General features: G+C 40.3%; 1 protein-coding gene across 7 annotated transcripts in view; it reads left to right on the top strand.

The window, feature by feature from the left end:
* The window catches only part of LOC109409390 (fat-like cadherin-related tumor suppressor homolog), a 1285617-nt gene extending 1267175 nt beyond the window's left edge, over positions 1-18442 (top strand). For 5 of the 7 annotated variants that reach the window (XM_062859767.1, XM_062859763.1, XM_062859769.1 and 2 more), the window contains 6 exons: positions 3277-3730; positions 3795-9317; positions 9386-9571; positions 9667-9687; positions 9768-10010; positions 16386-18442. In XM_062859767.1, coding sequence (XP_062715751.1) covers positions 3277-3730; positions 3795-9317; positions 9386-9571; positions 9667-9687; positions 9768-10010; positions 16386-16630 — 6672 coding nt within the window. In that variant the 3' untranslated portion in view covers positions 16631-18442. The remainder of the gene's footprint in view (positions 1-3276; positions 3731-3794; positions 9318-9385; positions 9572-9666; positions 9688-9767; positions 10011-16385) is intronic. The other 2 variants (XM_062859766.1, XM_062859768.1) reach the window with 1 other exon arrangement.
* The last annotated feature ends 1819 nt before the right edge of the window (positions 18443-20261 follow it).

Genomic DNA, 20261 nt, shown 5'->3' with positions numbered 1-20261 from the left:
ACAAATAAAAATGTGGCACGCTTACAGCGTTGATAACATAAACTTTCTAAGAGTTTGACATCGTTTTTTTTGTTTTTAAACAAGGTATCTTGTCGATGAATTTGAAAACGTTCATGGTGAAACGAGAGTTAAAGTGAATTAACTGCCCAAGTTTTTGGTATTCGTAGGAAGCTTTGTAAATCATTGGTATAATGTTTAAGATATTGAATCTTTTGAAGTATACCTAATTGCTAATCGTTTTACTAGCCGTCATGTTACTAACGTGTTTGCCGTGAATTCAGAAATATTTCATTTGAATGATTATCAGTAACAACAATTTTAAGCTTGCTTTCAATTTCATTGGAGATATGCATACTATCGCTTTGTCTATAAACACCTCAAAGACACCTACTGAGTTTTGTAACAGTGTCGCAAAAAATGTGATATATAATCAAAGTTTTAGATGAGTTACAAAATATATATTCATTGCGAAGAATGATTAACATGAGAAATTGAAATAATATTCAATGAAGTTACTACATTTCCAATACACTTAATCATATCTTATATTTTCAAACCACTGTAATTTGCGATCGTTCCGATGAAATGTTGTCAAATTTCCAGAGAAGTTGTTATTGTATCTTTGGAATGATGTTTGTGAAACTTATTAATATATGTTTATGATTTGAAGAGCCATTGAAACATCGTATGACAATATTGCCATATAAGAGCTAATTCTATGAAAATAGAGGAAAACCTTCAAGCAGTGAAAACTTTCGTTTCCCTCGATGAAACATATTCAAATTTTCTAAGGTGATGCTAAAATGAATTATCTTTCGAATAACGGGTGGCAATATGATGTATATTTTTATTTGTTAATAGTGGTTCCAGGCACATCGTGCGCGCATATTTACTCATATAAGACAATTCTATAGAAATGGCTCAAAATCTTCAAATCACAAAAACATTAGTTTCCCTCGATGAAAGATTTCCAAATTTTCAGAGGAGAAACTAGAATAGTATATCTTTCGAATGCCGGGTGCCGTTTGGGTGGACATTTTTATTTGTTAATAACGGTTTTTGGCACACCGTGAATATATTCTGGCTTCTGTTGTTCACGAGTAGGATAGCTTTGCGTTTGTGTCTACTCAGCTGCATTCCTCACTGTTTTCCATCACTGCAGCCCACCTCAGCATGGTCTGAAAATCTGCGTGCTAGCTAGCTGAGCTATTGAAGCAAGTATTGAAGCCTTCCCGCTCTTTCCCAAAGACAGAATTCATTTTCTTCATATCAAATAGCGCAACACCTGAATAGCGGGAACCGTCGTACAACCAGTACGTCGTCAGTAGTGGCGGAAGAGGCGCCAATCAACAATCGCGCGTGCTGATAATTAAATTTTATGTTGGGAAATAAATCAGCACTCACGGCTAGCCAAGGGGATTTCTCGCCCTGCAATTTTAACACGACCCCCTGGAGCGTTGCTGGTTGATTCTATACACCAGTAGAATCACCTATAGTCGTGTCCTTGCTACCCTGTGACTGAATGTGGTGAAAGCAAATGGTTAACAAAGCCAACATTTTTTGCAGGATTGAAGCTTTTGCGATGCCTGTATTTTCTCAAGGAAGGAAACGGATATTATGGATCAACAAAGCTTGAGAGTTTAAAGTGCTACTTTGGTAATATTTAAAATTATACCCAATGGGGGACAAAACCCCAATGAAATTTGAATCAAATTAAACTGATGGAGACGCATGGTAGTTCATTCAGTTTCTACAATTTTGAATATTTAACAGGTGCAATTACTTTTTTCTAAAACCATCTCCATTCTGCAACACTTACCCCTAATCCAAAGCTGTTTGGATGCCATCCAGAAAACGAGCTGGAGTGTCAAAACGGAGCCAAAAAGAAATCACGAACACCACGCGGCTGTCATACATTTTACCTTGTTGCAAACAAAGAAACGATGAATGCTGCTAATTGCTTGCCACGAACGAGCCCCCGCGCAATACAATTACCATTAATTTTCGAAGTGCAGACCCCGAGCCAGATCCTTGGCCGCGCCTTTGTGCTGTGGGCGGATGGGGTTCAAAATATGCGAACGAGGAAGTTTAATTGTTTAATGAACATTCGTATGAAATGTGATTGCATACCTTTTACTGGCTGGTACTCGCTGTACGATGCTGGTGTTTATTGTGGGACTGCCTCCACTCTTCAAACACGTAATAACCATCCGTCTGGATAGTTTCCTACCCTTGTTCCTGCCCTTTCTTCTGCAAATATTGGCTCATTTCCCAGGATCTTTGTTTGGAGATGGAGAGTGTTTAATTTCGAGCAAATGATTTAAAGCTTTACAGATTTTGTTTATCAATACTCACTTACATACGTACTTATACATACTGGGTAGAATACCGCACGCTGTATGCTACTAGGTGCTGAATTCAGGAGTGGAGCAATTTGCTCCAGAAATTTGCTCCAATCATAGTCTCTTTTTTAGGAAAGACACAAAAAGGCGACTGGCCAGCTACAGTAGGTAGGTAGTTCTTTTTCTTCACAAGTCTTCCACAAGAGAACCGGTGTAGTATTTTGATCAACTACATCCAACCGTGTTTGAAATTTTTAACCAGTTTCTCGCCTTTTACAGCTGCCTTACTGTTCCTTAGTTCAAAACTGCTTTCAACTTTATCTAGCGTTGATGGATATGTTACCCGACGCGCTAAAATTCTCACTGTTCTCCCCACAGTGTTCTCTCTACATATCTGGCAGTTTCATCTGCAAGTCTGCAAGTTACCTAAGTAACACACTTGTTACAGAAGAGTCACGGCGGCGCAGGTTTTGGTTACGCAGAAGTCACTATGACTTACTTCTAGCAAGTAAGCATTTATTTGTTAGGATTAAGTCACAGTGACTTCTGCGCAACAAAAACCTGCGCCGCCGTGACTCTTCGGTGACAAGTGTGTTACTTGGGTACCTTATCAGTCAATTCACATATGGCGTAAACCGGCGCAGTTAAACTGTGTACACCATTGACAATTTCGTAAAATTTACGCAGATCATTCTGCTCTATACTGATTTGCGTTTCAGTAAGGGTCGTCCACAGGGTACGGGGTGGTTTCAAACGTGTGACAAGCAATGTATGAAGTATAGGTAATACTCGTGTGCAGGGATGGGGGGACGTTGGTGATTGTGAAAATATCCTATTTTTCGCGTGACGTTAACATTTTTGCTGCGTTTGATTCGTCCGCTCTCGCATGTTTATATTACACTCTGTTTTTAACAATTTCTGTCTCTTGTTACAGGTCAAAGCACAGGACAAGGACTTCGGGGAATTCGGACGACTGACGTACTACATCATATCGGACGAAATCCAGGAGTACTTCTCCATCGACAAGGAGAAAGGCGAGATTGTCACCAAGAAGAAGCTCGATCGAGAGGATCGTAAGCTCTACGAGGTACCAATCATGGCCATGGATAGCGGAGGTCGTGCCGGGTTTACCACGGTTCGGGTGAGCGTTGGCGATGAGAACGACAATCCACCGGTGTTCCTTCTTCGCGAGTACAAGGCGCTGATACAGGGGAATCTGACCGTCAATACGACATTCTTCCGAGTCAAGGCAGTGGATTCCGACGACAATCAGAACGCTGTGGTTAAGTATTCCATTTTCGATTCGCAAAACAGCGGCATTAAGGAACTGTTCGGGATTGATGAGAACACCGGGGGCATCTACCTACGTAAGAGTGCTGTACGATGGGGTAAGTATTAATCAATGACTACCAAAAGACCCAATATGCTTAATTTTCTCTCTATCTTTCGTAGAAAATCAGCTCTTCCAATTCTTTATCCGTGCCAACGACGGCGGAATTCCATCCCTATACACAGATGTCCCCATAGACATCTACATTATGAGCTCGGCGGAGAATCCTCCTGTTTTCGAGAAGAAGGAGAAGTTACTCTTCCTGTCTGAAAGTTCTCTTCCAGGAACGGTCATCACAAGACTGAAACTGTCCGGAAATATGACTGCCAAGTATCGTATCCTTTCGGATGAGCTCGAAGAGCCTCAGTTCTCGATCAACAATGTCGGCGAACTGAGGCTGGCGAAAACCTTGGACCGCGAATTAAAAGACGTCCATCTTATCGCCATCCTTGCTGAGACTGATTCAAGTCCTCCCCTGACCGCAGTTACAGACGTATCTCTCCACGTTCAGGATGAAAACGATAACACCCCTATGTTCGAAAGCAATCCGTACTCGTTCTCCTTAGCTGAAAATATCGAAAAGGGAAGTTCCATCATGAAGCTGACTGCCCGAGACTCGGACAGCGGATCCAATGGGGACATTCGCTACTCCCTCTCCTCTGACGTGGGAGACATTGTAAACATCTTCGACATTGACGCCTATACCGGATGGATAACTACCCTTGTTCCACTGGACAAGGAGAAACGTGAAGACTACAAATTCCAGGTCATCGCAACCGACAACGGACAGCCGAAACATTCCACACGCACAACGGTTATCATTCGGTTAAAAGACTATAACGACTGTCCTCCAACATTCAAAGAATCTCACTACAAAGCGTCTGTTAGTGAGGACGCGCTTCCTGGAACTGTGGTGCTACAAATAGAAACTACCGACAAGGACGTCGATTTGAAAACCAGCATCGAATACTACATCATATCTGGAGATCCTCTATCCCAGTTCCAAATCAAAAACACCGGTGAAGTATTCGTAGTAAAGGCACTGGATCGCGAAAGCATTTCCCAATACGAACTAGGTGTCATTGTCACCGATGGGAAATTCACATCTACAGCAAACATCTCGGTCACTGTACTAGACGCCAACGATAATCCTCCTTACTGCTTGAAGTATCGATATCGAGAGCAGCTAAGCGAAGGAGTTCACCCGGGAACGTTCGTTTTGCAAATTCAGGCCAACGACATTGACGAACCGGCAAACAGCAGGCTACGATTTTATCTCACTGGTAATGGAGCCGAAGACTTCAACCTCGATAAGGACTCCGGTCAACTGAAAACTGCCAGGCAGCTCGATCGCGAAACACAGTCCAAATTCCACCTCGTAGCTCATGTCCAAGATCGTGATCATCCTGGATGGGAATGCTCATCGCAAATCGAAATCTCCATCACCGACTTGAACGACAATCCACCGGACTTCTCAATGAACCCATACAGTGTAACCCTGCCGGAAGATGCCGAGGTCGGAACGTTGGTTACCAAAATCCACGCGACGGACGCAGACATAGGCATCAACCGCAAGATCAAGTACTCGTTCATCGACTCCTACCGGGACCATTTCAAAATAGCACCCGACAGCGGAATCGTAACCTTGGCAAAACCCTTGGATCGAGAAGTCAAAGCGGTCTACAACTTGACCGTCCGTGCCACTGATCAAGGCAAACCTTCGCTCTCCAATTCGGCTTTCCTCGTTGTGAACGTCCAGGACATCAACGACAACCCGCCGGAGTTCACGTCCAAGCATTACTTTGCTTCCGTACTGGAAAACAGCTCGATTGGTACTGAGGTACTCCGGGTTTTGGCAACTTCCAAAGACACAGGTATCAACGCTGAAATTACCTATTCCATCATCGGAGGCAACGAACACCGCAAGTTTGCTATGAACAATAAGACCGGAGTATTGTTCTTGTCTGATGTGGTAGACTACGAGCGAGCTAAGGATTACTTCTTGACAATCCAGGCAGTGGATGGTGGAACTCCCCCTCTCAGTAATTTAGCCACCGTCAATATTTCAGTAGCGGACTGCAATGACAATCCTCCGCAGTTCACGGCCAACTCCTACACAGCAACAATACGGGAAGATGCACAAAAGGGAGACAAGATGCTGCAGATACGAGCGAACGATATGGATTCAGGCGAAAACAGCCGAGTCAGCTACCGGATCGAGCGTGGAGATCGAATGGGTCAGTTCGCCATCGAAGAAGACACCGGTTACATCTCTGTCGCTGGAACTCTTGATCGCGAATCCATATCTAGCTACGTTCTGGAGGTTCAAGCTAATGATCATGGAAGTCCCTCGCTGTCCACCTACGTATTGGTGAACATTGAGATTTCCGATGCGAATGACAACCCTCCTCTGTTTACCAGCAAGAACTACACCGCGGTGGTGCAAGAAGACAAACAAATCGGTTTCACGCTGCTCAAATTTGAAGTAACCGATGCAGATGCTGCTCCCAATGCCGCTCCTTACACCTTTGACGTACGCTCGGGTAATGATGGAGGCGCCTTCCGTATCGAACAGGACGGAATACTACGAACGGCATCTCGCTTCAACAGCAAGATCAAGGATACATATTTGCTGGAAATTCGAGTATTCGATAACGGATCACCCCCGCTGTACTCGGACACATGGGTTTCGATAAAGGTCATAGAAGAATCTCAATACCCTCCGGTTATTACGCCACTAGACGTCTCGATCAACTCATTCCACGACGAGTATCCGGGAGGAGTTATTGGTAAGGTGTACGCCACCGATCAAGATCAGTACGACACGCTGACGTTCTCGCTAGCGCCAACCGCAGGCGTCCTGTACTCCCCGATGAATCTGTTCAACATATCCCGTAACGATGGTGTTCTGTACGCCTTCCCTCGTCTGGACGTCGGCGACTACCGAGTTAACGTTACCGTTTCCGATGGCAAGTTTTCTTCGTACACCATAGTGAAGGTTGCCGTTGAGCTCATCACGGATGAGATGCTCGCCAACTCGATCGTAATCCGCTTCACCAAAATAAGTCCGGAATCGTTTATCCTAAGTCATCGAAAAGGTTTCATCCGTTCGGTTCGAAACTCGATGGGTTGCAAAATAAAGGACATCATAATCATCTCCGTTCAGAAGTCGAACGACGACATCAACCTCATTCACCACCGTCTACGAAGGGAATCGGGTCTGCAGAACGTTACGCAGCACTACGAGAGAAGCCGCTCCAAGCGTGGAACGCTTCACGATTTAGACGTGCTGTTCACAGTCCGAAAAGGCCAGCTAGGTTACTATTCAGCCTACGAAATACGCAAGGCCATCGATGACAACCTCGAAGAAATCGAGGACGCCACCAAGCTGCAGATAGACGAAGTAGTCAAATCGAAATGTCTTCCGAACTTCTGCATCCATGGCGAATGCGAAGACAAGCTGGTGCTGGACCCGAAAATCGTCAATCCAATCTCGACGGATGTAACCAGTTTTGTTTCGGCACGTCACGTCCATAAGATGGAATGCAGCTGCAAGGAAGGATACGGAGGCGACAAGTGCCAGCACGCGGTGAACGAGTGTTCGAAATCACCCTGTCCCAACTACAAGAACTGCATTCCGGATTCCTCCGATCAAGGCTATCACTGTATCTGCCCGGAAGGTTTCGCAGGTCCAAAGTGCGACCGGGACATTAGTAAGTGCAATGATGAAACATGCTACACGCCGAGGAATCCGGTTTCGTTCAGCGGAAAAAGCTACGCGCAGTATCGGGTGGAGAAGGAGATCGCGAAGAAAAATTTGGAGGACCAGCTGATGTTGAGTCTACGGATCAGGACGGTACAACCGACTGGGAACATTATGTTCTCGGCGGGTAAGGTCGATTACAATATATTAGAGATTGTGAATGGAGTGGTCCAGTATCGGTTCGATCTGGGTTCCGGAGAGGGCATGGTCAGCGTTACCAGTATTTTCGTATCAGATGGCTTATGGCACGAGGTGCGGTTGGAACGTGAAAGTAACAGCGCAAGGGTGATTGTGGATAACAAGCACGTTGCAAGTGGTAACGCTCCGGGAGTTAATGGTGTACTGAATCTGCAGTCGGATGATATCTTCTTTGGTGCCGAGGTGAAGCAACACCCGACGGTGCTAGGGTTCGAGGATATTCAGCGAGGTTATATGGGATGTATGGATGATATCAAACTGTCGAAGGTGCCTGTTCCGCTGCATATGAACGGTGCTAGTTCCGTGGCTAGTCTGCGCCGGTTTGCCAATGTTGAGTTCAGCTGCGATGCGTCATCTATTCTGGTGCCTTTGGGAGTTTGTGGAACTCAGCCCTGTTGGAATGGTGGCACGTGCACGGATATTGGTGCAGGAAATTTTGAATGTTTGTGTCATTCGAGATTCTCGGGACCTTTCTGCAAAGAAGATCTTGATCCGTGTGCATCGTCACCGTGTTTGTATGGAGGTAAATGCTTCAAGGCCGGAGCTGGCAACTACACATGTGACTGCCCAGCAAGAATGTCCGGAAAGCGATGTGATTATGGTCGGTTCTGTACACCGAACCCGTGTCGGAATGGAGGAGTTTGTGAGGAAGGCGACGATGGCCCACTGTGTATGTGTAGAGGATATACTGGGTTGACGTGTGAGAACGACATAGATGAATGCGAAAAGCAACCTTGTGGAAATGGAGCGACGTGCATCAATGAAGCTGGAAGCTTCCGGTGTGTCTGTCCTCCGGAAACGACAGGTACAAGCTGTGGAGATCCAATGAACTCATTCCCTCTGAGAATCCCATTCAATAAAGTGACACAGGAACAGTGGATCATTGTAGGATGCAGCATAGCCATACTTGTAATTTTGGTTATTGTTGTATGGGGAGTAGTATGCGCATGCCGGAAAAAGAGACGAAGACATCGTCACGAGAAAATAAACAACGATCCGAAAGCAATGGTGCTCAATCCTGTCTCAGATTCGCAATATAAACGAACATCCAAAATGAGCAACCTAGAAATCATGCAACGAGATGCACAGAGACCTGTTTCGTATACTCCAAGCAGTAACAACGACCATGCGTACACTTGCAACGCAATGCTGCAGTACAACAATCTGGATACTTTGAGGAGCTATGGTTCGGCTGGAGATGAACTAGAGAACGTTCCTCCCGAATACCGTAAGGCCTCTTGCCGTCCGAATCAACAGATGGTTAACATCAATAGTGGACACCCCTCAAGTGACACAGATTCCCTTCACAAGCAGAAATGGGCCGATCACATGCAGACCTTCACCGACAGCAAAATCAACAACGATCTTAAGCGACTCAGCCCGATCTCATCGCTGGAATCCCACCGATCCGTTTCGCTGAAGCAACAACAGACGGGCATTCTGCAGGGTCGACTGCTCAATATGCCACACTCGCCGACCCATCTGCAGCCGCCGCACAGTTTCGAGGAATCGCCCGGCCTATCGCAGGGTGCCTACCACTGGGACTGCTCCGACTGGGTTGGTCGGGGGCACCACCCACTGCCAAACATCACCGAGGTCCCCGGCAGTGAGGTACCGGACTCGTCCAGCTTCCACAGCAACGAAAGCAACGAGTCCCACCCGAAAAACAACCTGCTACCTCCGAGTAAGTGTCTTCGTTCGATTGATGTCGCAGGTCCACGGGTTAAAACCTTCACATCTTTTGTTTTTCAGTCCTTGGACCAGTTGACCCGGCCCGGGACATCGAAACGCTGAACGAGGACAACGAGTCCGAGTTTGTGGACGATTCCGAGTGTGACCAGAGCGAGCAGCCGCTATCGTTGGGCTTCGAGCAAAATACTTCCATTCCATGTCTGAATCCTCTCGATAGCGGCAGTGAGGACTACAGATTCAATACAGGTAGGTCAAAACTTCACACGTACAGACGGTGGTACTTTCTGGTATTAAGGTAGCCTCTCTTTTTGTCATTCACTCATGCTGCTCTCCATGTGCAGTGCCTTTAAAAGTTAATACACGTAAGTACTTTGAAGGCACAAAGTTATCCACAGAACGGAAGTGTTGGCAAATTCTCATGTTCTTACTTTCTCTTTCGCAGCTGATAGTTATCTACGACACCCGAACAGCTACTTACCCAAGTACAATATCCAGAGTGAAACGGAAGGTGAGAGTGCACCGCTGACCGGCGGTGTGGGTAGCCGAAAGCCATTGAACGGACTGGAGATCGGTCCCCATCAGCTGGTGGAGTCTGACGACGAGGATATCCAGGCGTACGGGTTCCCGCAAAAACGGCGTAACCGTCGAGAGCCGAGTGATATCGACTTAGTTCTACACAGTGGAGGTAATGTTCTGGGATTTGGGCAGTTGAATACAATTTCATAACACACCAATTGGAAACCACATCCATTTCATGAAATGCATCAGCTGGCCAAATTGAATAGTCGGTTACGGATTCTTACGGAATCCATCTGGGGCCGTCCTATAAGCTTCTATTGAATTTTTCAAATACTTCACATATTTTCACCCTAAGCATACGCTTTTTGTATTTTGGATGCATCAAAGTCATTCTTAATTATTATTTCGATGTGGAGTGAATCTGGTGTGACGGTTAAAACACGTGACTTTCACGCCGAGGACCTAGTTTCAGATCCCACTTCCAAACAACTCACACAATTTAAGTTCTTCCTTGGAAAGCGATTCGTGAGTTCCCAGATGAATTCGCGATCGCTTCCGAGCTAAGACCTGTAGCACAGCGGATAAACCTAGAATCAAATAGCTTATAATCGGACAGCTCTTTATGGCCTAATCAACTTTGCCAAAGACGACATTTTTCTATGTATTCTGATCCTCGAGATACAGAAGTTTTGAATTTCTAGACTCACTAGCGCCACCTAGCGGATATATTCCGATTCAACTAGCTTATCATCTGACGTCCTGATCAGTTTTATCAAAGGCGTGGTGAGGTCTGATGCCTGAATAAATCAGTTTAGAATAACGACATTTACTAGCGCGACCAAGTGGATGAACCTAGAATCAACTAGTTCAACTTCGGATAGCTCTTGATGCCCTGATCAACTCTACCAAAGATGAAATTATTCGATGTGGCCTGAATCTCGATACACAAAAGTTTAGAATTTCATAGGCTTATTAGCGCCAGCTATCGAATAAACTTAGAATCAATAGTGCTATGACTATCATTTACGACTGAAACTTTCAATGATCTCGCTCTAGAATCAATAGTTCATCATGAGACAGTTCTTGATGTTCTGATCAACTTTGCCGAAAATAAAGTTCTTCTATTGTTCTGATTCTCTAGATACAAACGTAGAGAATTTCGAATAATCACTAGTGCCACTTAGCGGATGTATTCAGATTCAACTAGTTAACTATCGGATGGCTTTTGATAGAAATCAATATTACCGAAGACTCCGCACTTAACCCAAGAATAGTTTCAACTTGTTCTATATATACCACGCATAACAAAACCACGCTGGTTGTGCACAGCACGAACGTGTTGGTACTAGCAGTATGGCTGTTAACGCAACACCCATCCAAGCAAAATATGTAATGATCACTAGCGCCACCTACTGGAGCTAATATGTATCAAGTTGCGTACGATCAGAGAGTTCCTGGCATCCTCAACAACTTTGCCGAAGACACTGGTTCCCAAGCAACACACATGTTATGTAAGAATTACTACAGCGCAAGTTTTGGTTGTATAGAAGTTAACTCGACGTTAATTTAACATTGTGTTAGAATTACGTCAAAAAAAACTTCTATACAACCAAAACTTGCGCTGCAGTAACTGTTATATAACATGTGTGTTGCTTGGGTCTTTCAACATGCTTCATTTCTCCACAGTTATACTTATCGCAAAAGTTATTGAATTATAAACAATTCACTGGGCGTTCGAGGCATTTGATCTCTAAACAGATCGCTAGGCTTAAATGGGTTAAGAATATCCTTCCAAAAATCCTTCAGAAATCCCTCCAAGCATTCTTTTAGAAAATCTTTTACGTATTCCTTCAGAAATTCCTGTGCCGATACCTAAAGGATATCTTTCAGGCATTCTTTTAGAAATTCTTCCAGAGATTTCTTCAGATATTTCCCTTAGAGTTGTCATTATTTTTTCAGCGAATCCTTTAGAAATTCCTGCGAAGTTGCCTGCACAATTTGTCCAGGCATTTCTTTCAAAAGTCCTGCAGGACTTCTTTCAACAAAAAAACAGAAAAATATGGATTACTCTAGAAATACCTCCATTCAGTATCGCCTCTAGAGATTCTTCCAGAAATTTCTCGTTTAAAAAATCTATCTTACATCCCTCCCAAAGCTGCTCATGCTCAATTGGATCCTTTACGTAACTCTTGACAGACATCTTCAGAATTTTCTCCAGGGATTCTTTAAGAAAATTTAAAACCTAAGGAATTCTACGAATAAGTTCAGGAATTACTCCTTCAATTATTTGGAAAACTGTTTTGGGGATTTTTCGAAAAATATTCCTTCGAAAAATCTACCAAAGATTTTTAGGAAATTCCTCCAAAGTATTCTTGGAAATTCTTCCAGTGACTCCTTGGCTAAATCTTTCAGGAATTCACTCTGCGATTTCTTCGAATTTTTATTTCTGACAATTTTCCTGGAATGCCATTTGAAATTCTTGTGCCAAACGTGAAACATGCCTGCACTGAACGCACGATAATTCTTTTCTTTTGATTTTCATCATCAAAATCATCGTAAATGAGAAGAACACTCAGTTCGGGTCAGGCTGCTTCAAGAGATTCTTCCAGAAAGGTTTCCTTCGACTATTCCTCAAAGACTCCCTTTTTAGAAAATTTATATCGAATTCATCAAAAATTACTCCAGGAATTTTATCATATAATTTTCCAAGGATTCTTTCAGAAATTATTTAGGAGGTTTTTCTGATACTCCAGAAATTCTTCCAAGGAGTCCTCTAGATATTCCTGTAGGAATTTATTCTGTATTTCTTCTAAAGAATGTTTCAAAAATTCTTTAAGGATTCCTTCAGAACATCTTCTAGTGATTTTTTAGAATCCCCATTTTTTTTAATTCCTTCAGGAATTTTTCCAGATAACCTTTCAAGAATTGAATATCTTTCATGGATTCATTAAAAAGATCTTCTCGAGGTTCATTCTAACATTGTCTCCATGAATTCCTCCAGAAATTTCTCTCGTGATTGAAAAAATGTAGAATTTCTTGAAAAGTTTTCCTTTGATTTCAGCTTTCCATTTCATCAATAATGTCCCCGTGAATTTCGATTTCATTCGGGACTCCAGCAGGAATATTTTTAGAAATTCCTGTAGGAATGTGTCAAAAGATTGTAGTCTGATTTTTTTTCCAATGGTTCTAGTAGAAATGCATACTGATTTTTTTTTCGGAGTACTTCCCGGTATCTTCCCAGAAATTCCTCCAGATTCGTTCATGGAGGAAGACCCCTGAGAGTTTTTCCACGTATTTTTCAAAGTATTCATTCAGAAACATCTTCAAAAATGCTTCTGAAGCTTTGCAAAGTTTTATTCAGGTTTGCCACAAATTCCTTCAGAAAATCTTCTAGGAATCTTATCGATACAGCCCTTTCATGAAAAAAAATACGGACGCAAAAAAGTGCTCTGATATTGCTGAAATTCGATAGGAATGGTCTTTACCAAAAATAATTAAACCCATAGTTCTTTATTTCGCCATTAGGGTTGCCATTTTAAAAATAGAGTGGTCCAAAAAACGACATTTCTCTTTTTTTATAATCAAACCGTCATAATTTTTAAAGCAGTAGATTTGTTTGCATTTTTTACACGAATGAAAAGATTATTAGTTTTAGATTTTAGAAAAATTTTCGCGAAAAACAATATGTGAACTATGATATAAAAAAATGGTCAAAACAACAGTTTTTATGATTTTTACAATGTTGAACCACAATGGCATTTTTTTTGCTTTAACTGTTTTTACAAAACATATAAAACAATAAGAAGTCGTTTTTGAGCAGCATTTTTTTGAAAATTTCAAGTTTTGAGCTTATCCACGTATGAAATGACCATGCGTCTCTATCCCTTTGTGGGCTTCGTGGCTGTGTGGTTAGCGGCGTCAGTCGTCTGGGCGATTCGTAAGCTTCGGAGTGCGGGTTCGATTCCCGCTCCAGTGGGGGAAAACTTTTCGTCAAACGGAAAATTCTCCATTGGGCCACTGGGTTGTCTCGTGTTAGTGTAATGTTCAGTCTGTGCAGCTTTTTCCTAATCAGCCATTCCATAGAAAATCAATATTAAGTGTCTAAAATACCATGATACTTGGTCGTTAGGCCATCAATAATTATTCTGGAATAGCGTGGTCAAACACACCAAAGTTTTTTTTTTCAAAAATTCATAACTTTTGAACCAGTAGGCAGATTTTCAATTTATTTTTATTTTGTTTGGAATATAGTTCTTTGAAAAAGTATGCCGAAGGGGCGTATTTGTGTTTGGGTACATAAAAACTGTCAAAATATTGGTTCTTTCACGCATTCGTGGTCTCGAAACCGAAAAATCAGAAATGTATAGCTTTTAGTGTTTGAGATATAATTTTTATTTATTTTTCTTTCTTTTTTTGAAAATAGGGAGCCATATATTGTTATACTAACTACTCCTCAATTGTCTAATATTGTAAATTATGCATTGTAATGCATTTTTGAGTAATACCTGGTATTTTTGTATCCTTTGTTCTATAGCGATTCAAAATACAATCAAACTTAAAAAAAGGTATCTTGTATGGGAAAATTTGACCTTTTATTTACATAAAATCATATCTCAATAGCTAAAAAAACGTACAGTTTTTATTTTTGGATACGTTACGCAATAAAAATATAAAATCAATTTACATCCTTGATCCCAAGACCATTGAAACGCGAAAAAAAAAACTAATATTTTTAAATTTCTAATTTTGTTTTTTTTTCTCAAAAACTATGATCAGAGTCACTTAAGAATTTCTCCGGTATCACAGAAGAAACTACTTGAAAAATCCCCAAAAACCCGTGAAGAAATCCTAGAAGAAGGGAATTCTAGAACAAATTTCTGGACGAATACCGAAAGAAATCACGGTTTAAATTCCCAGAAGGAAGAATATTTGCAGAAACTCTTGCACAAATCCCAGACGCAACTCCTGGTCAATCTAGGTAAATCTTGGTGGAACCCCAGAAAAGAACTCCAGGAGGTATTTGTAAAGGAATTCCTCAAGGATTTCTCTAAGGAGCTTATGGAGGAATCCACGATAGACTGCAAAAAACTCCTTGAGAAATCACAGAAAGAATTCCTTAAAAATCACAGGGAACTTTAGAAGAATTCCCAGAACGCACTGCTGGAGGAATTCTCAAAAAAAGGAAATCCTTACAGAAACCTCTGGAGAAATCATAGAAAGAATTTAAATCTCTGAAGCCACGCTTGGAGAATTTCTAGAAGGAGGTCCTGAATTAATCGCAGAAAGAACTGTAGGAGGAATCTGAGAAGGAATTTCCGTACGAAATTTAAAAGAATTTATAGAGGAATTCAGAAGGACCTTCAAAAGAAATGCCCTAAGGAATTCGTGGAGGATTATAACTTTTATTATTATGTACAAATTAAATAAATAATAAAAAAATAATAAAATAAACGGCTATTTTAAAGTGATGGAGACGCATGGTCATTCCACACGAATATGAGCACAAAATTTGAAATTTTCAAAAAAATGCAGCTCAAAAACGGCTTGAACAACATTTCGGATTTTTCGATATGTTGTGTAAAAATTGTGAAACTTTTTTTAATTAAAATATATAGTCATTGTGGTTCAACAATATGATAATCATAAAAAACCAATGCGAATAAAAGCTTACTATTTTTTCGCAATAATTTTTCTCAAATCTAGAACTAATAATATTTTCATTCGTGAAAAAGATGCCAAATCGATCTGGCAAAAGGTATGCGGGTAAATAGAGAAATGTCGTTTTTTGAGTCACCCTATATTGGAAATGGCCACCCTAATGGCGAAACAAAAAAAAATACGGGTCTAATTTTTTTTTGGTGAACCGAGTTTGAGCAATATTACAGCATTTTTATTTTCGAGTCCATTCTTTTCTCACGGAATGGCTGTTATAAATAATTTTATAAGAGATACTTCTCGCATTTTGTCAAGGGTTACCTTCAAGTATTCCTACAGAAATTTCGCTCAGCATTTAAAAATGGTAATAACACACATTCACCATGTCTGAGAAGTACGATGGAATGTTTTATTTATCATATCCGTATTATGTTCCCACGTACGTTTAAGGCAAAGTTTTTTGTGGACTATTTCAGACACAATTTAGGCGGAAAATCGTATGCTTAATCAGTAACAGTTTTTTTTTTCAGAACTACAAACTATTTTTTTAGTGAGAAAAATCTTATACGATTGCAAGTCATTTTAACAAAAAAGTACCCTCAATATAACTAAGCCAAACAAACCGGTTTTCAGTCTTTTGCCAAAGAGATGTCATTCAGATTAGAAAAAGTCATCCAAATAATTTTCATAGAACGAAATACTGAATTCATTTCCTTCAATTTTACCATGACAGCACTGTTTCGGGGCCGACCAGGAATCAAGCGTGTCGCCTTTAGCATACAGTTTTGCTAAACAAATTAACATCAAAATTTGATTGCGCAAAATTTGTTAGGTACCAGAAAGGTGAAACACAATTTTCTAACAAAAGATTTCTTTTTTTTTGCAGGTGAAGGCAGCTCCCTACTCAGCCATCCCCGAAATCTGAATAGTTCCAACCATTCGAATAGCGACCTATCGACGCATTTGTGCGAAATTGACGATTCCGAGTACGAGCAGGAACAACTGCAGCTACCGATGCATCAACCGATGCAACAGCATCAATCCACTTCATCCCTCTCATCCGGCGGGCCAGGCCGGCCCAAACAGAACAAGGTCAAGTGGGCCAACATCGTGCAGCAAACGGAGGTCTGACAGCAGCTCGTCGGCAGCGACCATTTAATAGTGCTAAACGCCAAGACTAACTCTAGCATTAGTACACTTTTGATACTGTTTTCTAGGTTAACTTATTTTATTTATTTTAACGTCAAACTCTCGTAATAGCTATACTATGTGTCGTGAGATCATCATACTATACTATGTTTGTGTTAAGATGATTCGTTCAGTTTTACAACAGGAAAGAAGTTGTGCAAGCAAAAATCAAAATTTTTATTAGCGATCTCTCTATTTTTGTCACAAACAATTCCTAGCAAAATCATCAACAAGTGAAGGTTGGAGACGGAGACATAATTACATAAGTAGGATAATGAATTTACACAACCCAACTTTGTATAAAGACAGAATCAGATAGTTCATTAGAAAACCAACTTAAGCCGATCTTAGGTCGAATCACGTAATGCATCATACACGCAACAAGGAAGACGACGAACAACATTGAGATTAAAATCACACACACGAAAGCCGATTCTCACGCATTATCAAAACACACAAGGTTCACTGAAAACCACGGTAAACGGCGAAATAGGAAAGTGTAAGATAGTATTTGTTTAGAAGAAAAAAAAAAGTTGACTTGGAATGCAGCTAGTAAAAGAAACTCGTAAACTTCACATAGCATTGTAAAACAATAAACATTGGCAGACAAAAAAAAACGTTAGGTCTAATATTTTCATTGAAAATTTAAAAAGTCTATATAGAGAATAAGATTTTTTATTGCGCAGGTACACTGTTCGAAAGAGAATACAATCAATGACTGATACAAACAAACAAAACAATGTGAGATGAAAAAACAACTATTTTATATTTCACAGACTTCAAAATATCAACACGCTCGAAGAAAGATTTCAGTTCATGTTAGGCAAGGAAGTTTGACTCATGTTTTCCATTGTAACACATTGAAACTAAATTGCAAGAAAAACAGGATGTATGACAGTTTTTGGAGGAAAACCATCAACCAGTATTCAATTTATTACATTTTAACATTATTCCTTACAGTCTTACTAAAATCTTCTTTTATTCAGAAGCTGCCTATTTTGTTCTTCAATTGTTCAATTCCTTGCAGCTTAACTGGTTTAGTTTAACCCTTAACATGCATACTTTGTTAATTCCATGGTGCTCTACTTACTCTTGAAACCTACGAAGCCACATCAAAAGCTCACTGTCAACTATACCTGCTTGTTTTTTTTACGAAATCTGATTGTACGTCTTTGTCAGAATACAGCTAAGCTCTAGGACAAACGTTAATAATATATTTGCCATTAGACTTTCCCTTCCTATTTGGTAGCTACATTTTTGTTCTCTGTATACTCGTATCAATTAACATAACGAAACACTTAGGTTAATTTCATATAAATGTTCAAATAATTTAATGTCATCATTTCGTAACCGAACGACTGGAGTTAAAAACGAGGAAAGAAAACAGCATTTAGGGACACAATATATCAAAAATTGAAAAAAAAGAATGACGACGATGATGATTTACATACCACATCGAGACATCGTTTAGTTCATAATTTTGCGTAGGCGTCGAGTTCGAGTTGATCACAAACCGTCGGATTTCTACGGTTCCACAAAACTGACGAAAATTTAAGGAAGCAAAATTAGGAAAACACACAAACACACTCGTTCGTCTCGGAGAATGAAAGCATTTATTCTGATCAACCGTAGTGGATAGAACATTTTTATGTATTTGTTTAAGACAGAATAAAACACGTGGAACATCCGAAACATTATTTAACATTGAGGAAAATAAAGAATCTGAAGAAAATAAACTTTTTAATAAAAAAAAAACGAATTGTTGTTTTGTTATATGTACGAAAGAAATTTATAATATGTATGAACATTTGTAAGTTACACTATCATGCATTCAAAAACGACGTCGGTTGTTAGGAACCGTGGAATACGCACTTTCGAAGAAAAACGCCCTTACATCCTGTTTCATTATATTTACAGATACGTTTGATTTTTTTTCCAGATACAAGCAAACTAGATGTAGAATGTAGATGTAGATGAACCGTTTTAGCCCAATAATGACTTGAATAGTCGAAGGAAAAGTATTGAAAACGATGATTTTACTACTGGAGAAGACTTTCTAATGTGAAGCGCATGGAATTTAAGCGATTAAGCGCTGATTACACTAGTTTACAAAATAAAACGAAAGTCGTGAACTTCTGTCAACGACCAAAATTTTTGAAGCACAATTTAGTACTGATTTCGAAAACGTGCTTCAAAAATTTTTAAGTAGAGCACTTTTTGAGTTTTAGCTCAATATCGAGTTTTACAACTTTTTAAAATATGGAATTTAATAAAATTCAAATATCTTGCGTTTTGTTCAACCAATTTCAAATCTTTTTCCATAAATTAAAAGCTGAATACAATACCCTTCGATCATCTGAATGCAGGTTTTGCGTCAGATTGATGAAATTCAAGATATTGGCGAGTTTTAGGGACGATCTCCTTAAATTTTAGCCAAATTTCCAAAAATATATGAAGAAATGTATTTTTTGCAATGAGAAAAAAAACAATCTAAAAATTCTTTCTCAACGTTTATTTGACATATCATATGTAGGCGAGTTACAGTAAAAAATTCAGCTCAATCGTAGCATTGATTACGGAGAATGAGATGTGTGAAGTGAGCGACGTTGCTTAAAAATAGGACAAAAATCCATTTCAAATCATCAACCTTGTATGGAAAGTCGAAAAAATTTCCGCTTTACTGTATTTTTTTCCTTCGCGTTTTCGAACTCAGGGCAAGATTCTACACCAAAAATGATCATCAACTTACCGAGTTCAGAAAATGCTGTAAACTAGTGTTACATGGCATAAACCTATTATCTACCATGCGACACCTACACCATCCGTTGGTGCCGCGAATGGTTCGATGGAGCCACCTGGTATTTCTTTACAACTCAATGCGAGAAATACCAGTGGGCGTTTTGCTCCGCCTCAAGGTACGTTTTGCCCCCAAAAGTTTTCCAGTATTTTGAGCGATAAATTTGGTATCACGTAAGCCAAAAGCTGGCGTCTCTCATTCATCTCTTAAAGAATTTTTGGCTTACTTTAACCAAGAATCATCGTTTCTCTGCAACGGTTTGCTCACATGTAGGATAAATTGGCACAGAAATAGCGAAGATTTGAATGCAACATTGTAGACAATTTTGTATGCAATCAAAGCTTCACAACTTTGTCTCATCACCAGTCACATCGGTTGCCAAAAAGATAAAAGCTTCTTTCTAATGTCATGTCATTATGAACTGTGATGTAGCAAACAGGATAAAAAAAAAATCAAAACCAGAGCCGTAGTTCGGTTCCAGGGCGTCCTTTGCAAGCACCCAGACACTTCATTAAAACTTTTATTGTTTTTTTTTTTAAATAATCTCCTCCCCATTTCTTCTTTTCCTAAAAAAAGGAGTGAATAGCCTTTCAATACACATTACCTTTACGAGAAAGGCAAAAATGTGTCAAATTTTCATTGAAAGCCGTTTTATTTTGTTTGGAATTTTATGTAGGTATTCTTTTTTCATTTTTTTACATGATTCACTTTGAAAACCCGCGCTTAGACCAGCATAATTCTCATATAAAAATGTATTACGTAACTGATTTATACATT

This window comes from Aedes albopictus, chromosome 3, assembly GCF_035046485.1.
Source record: "Aedes albopictus strain Foshan chromosome 3, AalbF5, whole genome shotgun sequence".
Lineage (NCBI taxonomy): Eukaryota > Metazoa > Arthropoda > Insecta > Diptera > Culicidae > Aedes > Aedes albopictus.
The sequence above is the reverse complement of the archived record's forward strand: the minus strand, read 5'-3'. Positions and strand labels throughout refer to the sequence as shown.